Genomic DNA, 12,876 nt, shown 5'->3' on the forward strand with positions numbered 1-12,876 from the left:
CCCCCTCACGGCGGGGACGGGGATGAGGAGCCCCCCGCCGGCAGGGAGATTTCCGCACGCCTTCAGGCAGCCGTTAGCGGCTGTTTTCCTCACGGGCAGGGCCCGGCCTCGGCGCACTGTCTCCTGAGGGAGTCGTGGAGCTGCCTTCCAACCGAGGAGTCCCCGTTCTGCCGCCCCCGAGGGGCTCGGCGCAGCTCCGGCTGCAGAAATAACGCCCCGCAGCCGCCCCGGCCTCGTTTTTGTCTTTTTTTCTTTCTGTGGGCTCAGGGGTTGCGGTAATCAAGCGACGCCCGAGATAACCGGCGGTGCAAGCAGGCTGGATTTCTGTCTGTGACACAGAGATAAAGGCTCTCCCCTAGCACAGTGGAGGTGTCGGTCACCGTCCTGAGCCCCCTGCACCACAACAGACACTAAAAAGTGCCCCTCACAAAGTTGCTTTTTTTTTTTTTTAGGCTTGTACCCAAAACCACTTAGCTTTATGCAGCCTTTGGGTTTTAATACCTCCTCCCCTCTCAGCATGCTGGTGCCTCATCACTCCTCGTCCCTGCCCGTGGGGACCAAAGCAGCACTTCCCCTCAGCTCCAGGGAGCATCCTCCACGAAACAAAGCATTTGGAACGAAGAAAACTTACTGTTAATGCAAAACCTCCCGCAACACCCCCACGCCTTTAACCTTCCCCGCCATCAACAGCCTGGCGGAGCCTTCACCGCCACCTCCTGCGCGGTGTGCAGGGATTAAAACAGAGCAGCCCCGAGCGGCTGGAGCCCGGGCACGGACCGGTTCCAGCTTTGGGGACACTTGGTGGCTGCATTTTTGCTCTAAACTCCCCCGGAGCCGTGCCTTGCCGTGCCGGGCCGGGAGGCGGTTTCCACCCGGACGCCTTTGTGCCGCGGGACGGTGCCATGGCGGCTGCCGCGGCCTGAGGGGAGCCGGGCGCCCGCCATGTTCTGCCGGGCGTTCCGGGTGCGCTCCAACACCGCCATCAAGGGCTCCGACCGGTGAGTGCCGGGCCGCGGCCGCGCTCCGCTGAGGGGAACGGCTCCACCCGCCTCGGCGGAACCGGGCTTGGCCCCGGGGCGGCGGCGCGGGCAGCGCTGAGGCGAGCGGGGCGTCCCCGGGCGCAGCGGGGAAGGAGCCGGGGCCTGAGGCACGGCTGCTGTCGCCTCGGGGCTGTGGGCGCCGTGAGCTCCCCCCCAGAACGCAGACTGCTTTCCGCATGAAGGTACAGCCGTAACTGGGCTCGCCTAGCTGATCTGTCTTTATTTTGATTTGTGTCGCGGTGCTGGGCTGACTTGTTGGTATCTGAGATTCACCCCACGCTTCTGTGCAACACCCCGCAAACCCCATTTTGTGCCTCTTAAATATCTCTTGGAACTGCCCAAAGAGCGTGTGGGGAGAGGGACTCGTCTACAGCCCCTGCAGTACTGTGCTGGAGGGTGGTGGTGGCAGGCCCCATAACGCAGATGGGTGCTTGGGCATTCGGAGCCATCCCAAAATCACACAGCGCCACAGCAGCTGTAAGTAGATGTTAAGGAAGAGTAGGAACAGGGAAAACGTATTTGGCCTTTTTGCCCTGTGTTCTCCCAGCATGCAGCTATTTCATGTGTAAACCCAGACACAAATGCCCCAGATTGTCTTCAGGGAAAATGTGGGAATCCTGTGAATAGCCACCAAAGTAGCAACTGTTTATGTTGGAGTTATTTTAAGAGAGGGTCTAGACAGGTTTGTAACACATTTGTGATTTTATCATTATAGGAGAAAGCTACGAGCTGATGTTGCAGCAGCTTTTCCAAATCTTAGTGCCGAACAATTAACTGAGTTTATTCCAAACAAGGAGGAGCTTAATGTCATCAAAATATACACTCACAAAGGGGAGGCTGTCACGGTTTATATGAACAACAGGAACCCAATACTTTTTGAAGTTGAGAAAGCTCTGTATCCAACAGGTATGGGTAGTGGTCTGGAATAATCCTCCCTCTTCACTTACTGGACACCAACTTTTCCCCAAAAGATTTGCTTGTGTCTAAGTACTTACCTGTCTCCCATCACTATAGTATCTGCATGCTTCCTAATCTTTAATGTGCTTATTCTACCACATTCTGTGTGAAATCCAGCAGCATTTCTGGATTCTTTCTGCAAAAGGAAAATTGAGGTGCTGAGAGGATAGAAAGTAGAAAACAAATGTTTTAAGTCATAGGATAGCATTGTAGCACTTTTTCCTCTTTTGTCCACTGCAAGGTGTTATTCCAACAAGCAAGATGATGTCCACTTTCAGACAGCCATGGAATTAGGCAACAAACTGCTCTGATATTCTCTGGTTTTATTTTTCCCATACACAGTAATTCTTCCCTGTCCGCGTAGCAGTTTAGCTCAAAGTGGCCTCCTTGATTTAAGGAAAATAATTCAAACATCCATCTATATCCTTAAAATAATTCACATAAGCTTAAATTAAGTAGCAGTTCCTTTTTTTCCATCGCATCTATTAATTATATTAGGATCGTTCTGACTTTAGATGTCTTGATTATCTGAATAACAGGCGAGTGGTTAATTGTGGTTAGTACAGTACAGCTTAATCTTAAAGATGGCAAGAAGCAACAACTAGAGAAGTTTTTTACTGATGCATCTTTACATTCTGTTTTGGGACAGTGTATGCTTTGTGGGTCTACCCAGATCTTCTCCCTGCTTTTTCGACATGGCCTCCCGTGCTACAGAAGCTAGCAGGAGGAGCAGGTAAGAGGACTAGAACTTTGTCACATCGTATTGCAAAAAGGAATTGCCTTTGGGGCTTTTTGGTGTTATCTTTCCCAGTGACAAAAATGTACCTGGAACTATGAAAAACGAAAAAGTATAAAGAATATTTACTCAGAAAGTACTTCATCTTGGTCTCCCAAAAAGGAAAATAAATTAGCAGTAGATAAGTTTGTGAATGAGAAAGTAGGTTAAGCTGTTTAAATGCAGTAATCTGTTCCATATGGGAGTCTCAGGTTTGGAAATTCCTTCTCAGGGTGTAAAGTTGATCAGTGACTTTGAACTGGGACACTGAACTGCCTGTGTAACTGGTCTGGTTTTTATAACACTCCTTGGGCAGCTGACTTCATCTGCTGCCATCCTGCTTCCTGTCAATTCAGAGGTGAGCTCGTGTGGTAAGTTAGTTGACAGTGATTAGGCCTGTAGGTTCCAATATCAAGTAAATTGTGGATTGTGAAGGTGAGGTTGGATTTGAATTCCTGGATTATTGGCTCTATCAGCAACTTATGGATCAAGACTGGCAAGAAAGGACTCGTATTTTCTGGAACCTGCTTTGGATGCAGTTCAGAATCATGAGAGTCAGGCCTTTAGAACATGAAATAGCAGGAAAAATAGCAGGAAAAGATTGAATTCCAGCCATTGCAGCCTTAATCTGTAAGTGGAAGTGTACAGTGTAGAAAGAGAAGTCTTTTCCATTACGCAGTATCTAGAGTAAAAGTACTCAAATCCCTCTGTTCAGTTTGCTCTTGGGGAAATAAAGTGCATGAATGTGTAGCTGTGTTAGACAGCTAAGCAAGCCTTGTTGCTGACTTGTGACCTAGTTTCTGGAGAAAAAAAAAAGTTAATGGGGGAAGAACATTGATGAAAGAGGGATGCAGATGATTCATTTCCCATGGCAACCAGGCTACCTCTGGGTACGATCCAAAGATAAGATAACTGGCCACTGAGACAATGGCCAGTGAAAGCAGAGGACAGAGACAGAGCCATGCCGCGTAAATAGGAGGAGGGGTATGAGACTATCCAGCACTGCAAATGTGGAGAGAGGGAGAGAGCAGACTTTAGGGAACAGTCAAGAAGCAAGGCAGTGCTGTTCATGATACCTGCTCCTGAATTCAAAGATCTCACTGCCTGCCCTGGTTATTTACATGGTACATACATGCTACTTACCTTGTCATGTTAAGGTTCTTATAATGATTTCTGTCCTCAGAGATGTGGAGCCTTGGTTGCAATTGCAGAGTTCATTCTAGATTTGCTGGAGGTAGTTGTGACAGTGAATGGGAGGAAAAATATTGGTGGCCTCTTCAGCATACATATTAAAACTAAGATGCTGAGAAAAAAGTGAGATGGCTTCAAACCAAACCATGGAACACAGGTCACTCCATGAGACTGCGAGGTCTAGATTATTCTAGCTACAAGGAAGGAGAGCAGATGATCTTAACGTAATTCGGTGGTAACATGGTGCTGCTATACGTGTTGCATGGAAAACTTGAACTCACGTGCCAGTCTGTTCATCCCAGGCACAGAAAGCGGAAAGAAGCACACAGCAAAGCCCACTTGTTTCTGTCCAGATCAGCAAGGAGATGGTTCAGGCTGCTTCCTCATGCTGAGGAGAGTTCACAGCTGAGTGCTAAGCTATTACCAGATCAGGAGGGTCGGGTAAATTGGGAAATTGTAGGCAATTCTCTGTTCTAAGAGGGAGTTGGTGGGATAACCTGCCCTTGGGACAGGGAAGAATAAAGAGGTGGTTCCACACACGTCTTTATTCCTGTCTCTTTCCATATCATTAATAAAGAGCAATGCTGTCTGGCCTGGGAGCTCATACCTTTCTGTTAAAAGCAGTGCCCCTTTGGGGCCTGACAGGCAAGGGGCTGAGCATTTTTAGCTCCTCTTCTTTTTTGGGATGTGCACGCCATCATAAATAGGATCCTTTAATCCACAGGGTAGTAGCAGGAAATACTACCTTACTAGGAAAAAACAGAGAATCATGTTTTATCTGGCATGGGCCCAGCTGTTAACAGGCTTGTGTTTTTGCTGAGTAATGGGGAGGGGGTGGGCGGGGAGTGGGGGAGTGGAGGAGGTCGTGGCTGAATCTTTCATTGAGAAACGGATGCTTTTTTTCAGATCTGATGCTGCCAGGAGTAATAGTGCCACCTTCTGGCTTTCCGCAAGTAGAGCGGGGCATGCTCTGTGCTGTCACCCTCTTGGGAAACAGGTACAGAGGACTCCTTACTCATACCTTGTCTTAGAAACTAACACTGAAAGGAAAGCTGTTTTTTTACATGGAGACTCTGGGGCTTTTGAGGAAATAAAAGCAGAATTATTCTCATGCATTTGATGCGCGGTGGACCTAAGGCATGTAAAATTGGGCAGAAGAAAATACCCTGTTAAGTTTCTGGGTTGGGATATGTTTGAGCTTGGGTGAAAAGCTATGTAAAGTGGTTCGTTTGGACCTCTTGGGGCCTAACTGGTGGATCTGTTTTGAAACAGTAATTTTTAAGAAAATACTATATTCTACACAGTTGTCTTTTTGTCTGTCTGGAAACTCAGAGAGAGGGAACAGTGCTAATTCTATCATTTCTTTTTCCCATTAGCCTCTGTTAGTAGTACTTGTGCTTGTTGAACTTTCTAAAGGGAAGGATGTGTCACTGCCCAACTTTCACTTCAGTATCACAACTGCACATATCCTTGGGATTCTTTGGAAGACCTTACGTACCAGAAAGATTGGACAAAACCCAAAAATGCCTAGATGCTTTAAAAAAAAAAACAGGCTGTAAAGCGCAAGGACGTTGTAAAAGAAACCCAGTATATCACAATGGCACGGTTCTTTGTTGTTCAGGTAGCACAGTGTATTTGTGCTGCCCTGCTGTAATGTTCCTGTCTTTTCCCAGAGCTCCAGTAGCTGTCACAGTTGCCACTATGTCCACTGCGGAGATGCTGGCTGCTGGAATGAAAGGGAAAGGCTTCGCTGTGTTGCATACTTACATGGATCATCTCTGGTGAGTATATGGCCAGGAATTTTGTAAAATGTTTAACAATTCTTAAATGCGTACTGAAAATCAAAATCTGTGTCCCAGTACTCTGAATCCGTCAGGTCAACGTACGTATTGAGTTATTTGGGTACAGTTTAGATAAGACCCCTGTTAAGGCTTTAGCTGTGCTGCATGTTTTGGATGACCACGCTTTTCTGACAGAGGCAGTTGTCTGTCATGAGGTCTATCTACGTGCAGATTGGAAATGTATATATTGCAAGTTATTCACTTGATTCTGTTACTTCAAGTGAGTGCAATTATTATTAGAAATCAAACTAGATCATCCCCATTACTCTAATTTTAGAATATCTTCCTGTTCTATAAAACTTTGAATCATTTTTGCATTAAAAAGGTCAACTATGCCAATCTCAACCGAATAAATGAGTTGCTCTGCATTTGGATTCAACTAATTGCTTACTTTTAAATAAAGATTCATGGGGGAACACAGAGCTTTTGGAGGAAGGTGAATTAAAAATAAATCTTATAATTTGAGATCCATGCAACTCACCATGTTTTTTAATCAGGGGAACTTCTTAAAATATTATTATTGCCCTTTGGGTTTCAAAGCATTAAACAGAAAGCCATGTTATGCTTTTTCTTCCTTTTATAGGGAATATGGTGACAAATCTTATCCTCCTACCTTAGCTCCCTTGGTAACAGATCCTGCTGAAAAGGAGAGTGCTAATGGTGAGGAAGAGATGGAGGAAAAAGAGCCTGTCGGCAGCTTCCCCACTGAACCACTACAGCATGGGGACATCGGTGATTTGAGCCTGAAGGAGCAAGACAGTTGTGCCATACTGATGGGAAAGGAGGAACACAATGAGAATAAAGCTGCAGAAACAGCTGAAGATGACAATACAGAGGTTCAGCAGGAAGCAGAGGACAGCAGGACACCCCAAGGTACTTTTGTGTACAAGTGGAACCAAACTATGCACCTTTTGTTTGCTGAAGCTGGTACCCATGATCTAGGCTACTCTGCATTCTAGAGAGCTCTCTGTGAGAACAGGGGTAGAGACGGTTCTGTGTGACCTGAAAAAGAGTCTGAAAGAACTGAATATTATGTTCAGAAAGAGAGACTGCTCACTGCACACTTGTTCTGTTCTTCCTTGCAGAGCAAATGGATGCATTGTTTAGCCAGTGCTTTTTTCATGCTTTAAAATGCAAAGTAAAGAAGTCAGATCTCCCTCTGCTCACCAGCACGTTTCTACGCAGCCATATGTTCCCATGCTGGTACGTGGTAAGAAGAGTGTGTTTGGATTTGCAAGAAGGTGTGGGTTATTTAGGATGCAATTTTTGACTCAAAAGTAAAATTCAGTCCTTACCTAAGGTTATCCAAGGTTATGCTTGCTTCTTACATCAAATACTTTGATGTAATGATTGTCTAGACCAGGACGTGCACTTGATAGCTAACATGAGTTGGCTGATAGTTGTTCTAAGATTTCTTAGTCGCTTAAATGGCTGTTTGCTTCCCTCCGGGAACATCAGTACTAGTTTAACTCATTGTGTTCTATCTGTTAGCTTGTTTGAAGTAATTCTTTCTGTGTGATTAATATTTTTGCTGTTAAGAGACTTTTAGCATAAATAGCAAGATTGATGAAGAAATCATGACATATATCTAAAGAACTTTAAAAAAAAAAATCAATTTATAGCCCCGCTGGACAACAATTGGATATAAAGAAATCAAGCTATAAGAAGGTGAGATTTTTCTGTATTTTTTCTTGTTAATTGAAGTAATAAGTGGAAGGAAAGAAAAATATTGAGTTTAAAATTGTTGAAGCGTTAATAAAACAGACAGACAAAAAGCCTAGTAACTGTTCTTAAAAGCCAAGTTTTTTCCTCACATCTCTGCTCCTGCAGGATCAAGCGAGGAAAGTCATTGCCCAGAAAACATGAGCATTGATCTGCTTTAAATGTGTCTAATGCTCTCTGGTACTTTATGCTATGATAGCTATTAAAGGGTTCTACTCTTGTTTCACAGTGCAATTCCTTGCAAGAAGAGATTGTTCCTTTTCGAAAGTTATCAGTGAACAAAGATGAAGAGAAAGGAGATGATACTATGCCTCTTGTTTAGATGACAAAAACAAATGTATTGCCAAAGATGTCACAGTAATCCATGTGACATGTACTGTTATTTGGCTAAGAAGGTCACAGTGCAAACAGGTGGCAGACCTACAGAAGGAACAGTTGCTTACTCTGTTTTAGAACACGATAGAGGCACTCACTGCTCCTTAGCAATTGCTGTGTTTATAGAAGAAAAGGGATGCAGTGTTTCTTTGTTGTTGGTTTGTTTTTTGTTTTTTGTTTTTTTTTTTAACCTTCCAAGAAGGTTTTCTGATTTAGAAAGTAATTCTGGGTCAGAAACACAAACAGGAATTTAAAATGCTTAACTCCACATTTCTGATTGTTTCTTCCTTCAGTTTTCTAAATTCCTACAATGTATGCAGCACCAGAAGATCTTACAAGTGAAGGAGCTGAGCAAAGGTGTGGAAAGCATTGTGGAGGTGGACTGGAAGCATCCAGAGTATGTAGAACATTGTAGTCTTTAAGAGGCGGTAGGCTTTGAAAGGAGGGAGTGGAATCAGCTCTTGCCAGCTGTTACCTATACCCTGCTTGCATTCCTGTGACAGCCTTCATTTCCTAATCTTAGTATACTATGGAGAGGTTTTATATCCTGCTTCCACACACCAGTCCTTACATTTTCTATGCTTGTAAAGTTCTGCAAAGTTACATTCTTCCCTTTTTACTCAGTGGCTTTGAGTCTAATGACAGTATCATGACTTCAGCCTTCCCTTTCTTACTTGTTGTTCATTCATCCAGAGAACTTTAAATCAGAAGGGACTACTAGATAACCCAAGAGTTGTATATCGCTCTTCACCCTTGTACTAGGTACTTAAATATTCCAGAGCAACATGTTTGAAAATGTTAAAGAGGATTCAATTCATTGCAATTTGTTGCACCATTATAATGACAAATTTCTGGCTTCTAGTCTGGGTGCTGTTAAAGATGTTATCGTTCCAAGCCTCTTAGCAGTCACCAAACAGCACATTCCTTTGACAGTGAGTCTTGATAGTTTGTGGGGGTTTCTTTGTTGTTGTGGGGAGGGAACAAAGTTTTATATCGATGAGGCAGTTTATTTAGCATTAACTTTAATGGTATAATTGTTTTATACCTTTCCCAATTAAGCAGGTCTCCCCTCTATCCCATCAGTGTGCTGGGACAACTTTTTGTTCAGCTTCGAAGTGAATTTACCTATCTAAAAAATAACTCCAATGAAACGATTAAACTACTGTTGAATAAATGGCCCTAAAATTACAGCCTTAAAGTGTCATACAGGATAAAATCAACCACTTTGCAAAATCGGTAGGCAAAGTTATAATCTTAAAAGAAAAAAAAAAAAGCTTCGTTTTCCATTACACATTGATTTGCACAAATACTCTTATCCTTTTGGTTGCTTATTACCCAGTTCCTCTGTCAGTGTTCCCATTATCTAAGACTTAATAGTTACCTCATATCAAGAGCATCCTACTCATTCCTTTTGCGTATCAGTGCATTAGCATGCTCTCAGAATTTCCCAGTGGGCCGTAGGTCTTCTGTTATATAACATCTCCTTGGCAACTAATGGGGTGGAGAATATTTTGGTAGATACAAACATATATTCTCTTCTGCATTTGGAAGGAGGCAGAATTACTGTGCCTTTTTGCATTAAGTTTTCTCTCATACTTGGGCTTAGGAGACAGGCATAGTTAAACTCAGTTTGTCAAGTTCTCTTACCTGCAAGCACGGAATCTGAAGTTCTGGACAATGAACTTAGAGTCTAGCTCCTGAACCTGTACGTTTCTTACTCCTCTCTTCCAGAGTCTTTTATCAATAACCTCTAAAGAATCATTTGCTAGAGTATATTGCATCAATAACCACTAAAGAATCATGTGCTAAATTTTAATTTCTTGGGGAAACAGAAATTAAAAATTTAAGTCCCTTGCACTCCTACCAAATTTTTTATTTTATTTTATTTTATTTTTAACTTTCCAGCATTAAAGCATTTACAGTACCTGAAGGATTTTCTTCAGCCTCTGCTGCCCAAGACTGCAAGAGCGAAGACAAAGAACAAGTGTACCATGCTCCTGAAATCATACCACTTTATGGGGTCTCAACAAAAATGGTCCCACTCTTTCAGGAATCTGGACACAAGTAAGCACTCAAAAAGTACAACAGAATCATTGTTAGGTGAAGACAGAGGCTAAAAACCTGTGCTGCCAACATTTTGTTAGCTATCATGGGGAGTGGGCTGTGATGCTGTCAGGAAAGGTGATGGGAATCAAAATATAATCTTTCTTCCTTTTGTGAAGCAATGAAAAGAGATTGTGACAAGTGCGTTCAGCAAATGCATCACTTCTCTTACAGCTAAGGAGGTGATAATTTAAGTGTGGAAATTGCTACATTTTACTTACTTGGATTGTCCTAATTTGCCATTGGATAAGGCGTGTTCTGTCCACCCACAGTATAGTTTATTGAAAAGAGGACACCCAGATGATATAAAGAAATCATTTGCCTCCTTGTACCCTAATCTTGCCTGTTTTGATGCACTTTAGATATTTTTAGGGGCACCACTAGGGTCATCTTCCTAAACGAGGCTCCCAGCACCAAGGGTTTTAGAGCCTCCATAATTACTGCTGTGAGCCTTTTATCTGGCATACAGGAGCTGAGGTGTAACAAGAAAATCACTGCCTAGCAGAAAGCAATTCAGTATTGAGATTTTTGCTACCAAATGTAGTCAGGGTAATTGCTGTTTTCTGTCAACGCAGTAGTTCTACTCAACACATAACTACTTGAAGTAATAGTTTCCTTTCTATTTAGAAAAGGCAGCATCCTCTCAAGCAGTGAGGTGAGAAACATTATCATTAACTATGTGAAGACTAACGAGTTGGTTGATGAAGCAAACAAAAAGTAAGTATACGTGAAAGTTGTCCTACCATGCTTCCACAGGAGACGCTGAAGGTAGAACAAAAAGAGAGCGTGTTTGCACCTAATGCCTGTTTTTTCTTTTGTAGCTTTGTAAAGGTGAATGCCATCCTGTGTGACTGCCTGTTAGATAAATCAGAACAAGATGAAATCTCAAACCTTAAATGGGATGACCTCCTGAGCAGGTGACTGATTTCCCAATGCACTGTTTCAGTATTACACAGATTTATTGAGTGCAACTCATAGCCAGACATTATTGGAGCTACGTAAAGTTGTAACTGCCTCCTGGTAGTACAGAAAAACATCCAGAGACCTTCACTTGAAGAGTGTCTCATTCTCCACCGTTTGACAACCACCTGGCATATACTAATGTTGTTTTTTTGTTTTTATTTACATGCTAACCATTTATCAGGGAAAGTCTTCTAAACAAACACTGCTTGGTTCTGCATGTAATCTGTATATACATGTCTAGGAAGCCATCGCTTGCATCGGATAACTGAACATCCCCTTTTTAGGCAACGGCAGTCATCTTGCTCTTTTATGTTCAAGGCCTTTCTTGGCTGTGCAGTTGTAGACTGGGCGAGGTAACAGATTCACAGAAAGTCGTCAAGGATCATGGTTTTCCTTTCAGCATAGTTTGACCGGAAGCAGCAGCACAACTTTTGCATTTATAACGTAAGCCCACCGTTTAGATCCAGGAGGCTCAGCTATCTGACAAAAGACCATTGTTTCCATGCACTGAAAAACTTTGCCCGAATGTCCCCAATGTCTTACTTGCCTTGATCTTCTTTATCACTATCACGCAATCCCTCTGAGCATCTCCAGCAGCTTCCTTTATTTCTGAAGCCATGTTTGCTGATGAAACACTAGCAGAGCTTATGGTGAATTTTAACTTTATTTTAAGGTGCTTCACCGATCTGTGAGCAATACAGCTGAACACTAGTTTAAAGATAAAAATTAAAGGCTTTACTCTGCAACAGTTCATGACAGTTTACCAGTAATGAGCTAAGCTAGAATCTTTGTGAATCAGTAGTCTAGCTTTCTTTTTAATTAGTCCCTTTCTTTATATAATGTCTAGGATGCAAGTCTTGCATGAGATCATCATGCAGTATCTTCTTAAGATACAAATTCTTCTCACACAGAATTTTGGCTTTCATGTAGTCTCAAAAACCTGTGAGAGGCTGCAGTGGAAAAAGCAGTTATTCTTGGTGTACTGTATAGACTAATTGGATGTTTAAACTTTGTTCAGGTGCCTTGAACGCCTGCAGCCCTTACACCAGGTGACATTTTTTGGAAAAGAACCTATTGTGAGGAAAGGAAAGATTGAGCCCATTGACATAACCATAGCACAGAGATCATCAAACAAGAAGGTAAAAAGAAAAATAAGGAGATGGGTTTTCAGCAGAAGCCTGAATTCTGAGAGCAGCTTTGGCAGCTCATTTTTCTGGGATGAGTGGGACATGATTTCCTAATACCCACAGCACTGATATTTGCAATAATTACTCAAATCTGCAGGTGACAATTATCAAGAACCTTGAGCTGTATGGTCTGGACCCACAGTCAGTAGCCAACATTCTGCAACAAAAAGTACAGGCCAGTGCCACTATCACCCCCATGCCTGGAACAAAAGACAGAGTTCAGGTCCAGATCCAAGGCAACCAAATCCATCATCTGGCCAAGATGCTGCTAGGTAAGTCTGTCTTGGAACTGGACTGGTTATAGCAAGATACAGATTTTAATTCGTGAGCTCTGAGTATTTACCTGAAGTGAACTCTTCGTTATGTTGCAGAAGAATACCAGCTACCTCGGAAATATATCCAAGGCCTTGAGAAGGCTCCAAAGCTTGGCCGGAAAAAGTAGGAGAAAAAATCTACTGTAAGGATTATTCAGCTGTCATTATTTATAGAAGACTTCTGCCAACAGATCAAGGGTATGTACAGGCCCTGTTCATTTAAAGAGGAGTCCTGGATTTTTACAAGGTCTGGGACTCTCCCAAATAATAATATTCATTATATCTGCTCATTTTTCATAAAAATAATAAAATAATAAAAAAATACACGAGTTATCCTTTCCCATATATTTTCTAGAAGCTTGTAGGGGTGCACCATTTTTCCGGTTAGTCCAACATTCTTGCTTTGCA

The 12,876-nt window shown here is 42.8% G+C and overlaps 1 protein-coding gene across 3 annotated transcripts; it reads left to right on the forward strand.

Annotated features, from left to right (window-relative positions):
- Positions 1–538: 538 nt before the first annotated feature.
- Positions 539–12,764, forward strand: EIF2D (eukaryotic translation initiation factor 2D). Of its 3 annotated transcripts, none has more exons than XM_035561623.2 (15): positions 539–998; positions 1,756–1,946; positions 2,647–2,730; positions 4,870–4,960; positions 5,637–5,744; positions 6,388–6,677; positions 6,890–7,007; positions 7,427–7,472; positions 8,195–8,298; positions 9,807–9,965; positions 10,632–10,721; positions 10,826–10,921; positions 11,986–12,106; positions 12,252–12,426; positions 12,526–12,764. In XM_035561623.2, the coding sequence occupies exons 1-15, from the start codon at positions 943–945 to the stop codon at positions 12,594–12,596; spliced, it is 1,800 nt and encodes a 599-aa protein (XP_035417516.1). In that variant the 5' UTR covers positions 539–942; the 3' UTR covers positions 12,597–12,764. The 3 variants fall into 3 exon arrangements, with proteins under 3 accessions (XP_035417516.1, XP_035417517.1, XP_050571352.1); XM_035561624.2 differs by lacking the exon at positions 539–998 and adding an exon at positions 1,083–1,222 and having other exon boundaries at positions 12,526–12,675; XM_050715395.1 differs by lacking the exon at positions 539–998 and adding an exon at positions 3,005–3,130 and having other exon boundaries at positions 1,908–1,946; positions 12,526–12,675.
- Positions 12,765–12,876: the final 112 nt, after the last annotated feature.

The sequence above is a fragment of the Cygnus atratus genome, chromosome 24 (assembly GCF_013377495.2).
Source record: "Cygnus atratus isolate AKBS03 ecotype Queensland, Australia chromosome 24, CAtr_DNAZoo_HiC_assembly, whole genome shotgun sequence".
NCBI classification, from domain to species: domain Eukaryota; kingdom Metazoa; phylum Chordata; class Aves; order Anseriformes; family Anatidae; genus Cygnus; species Cygnus atratus.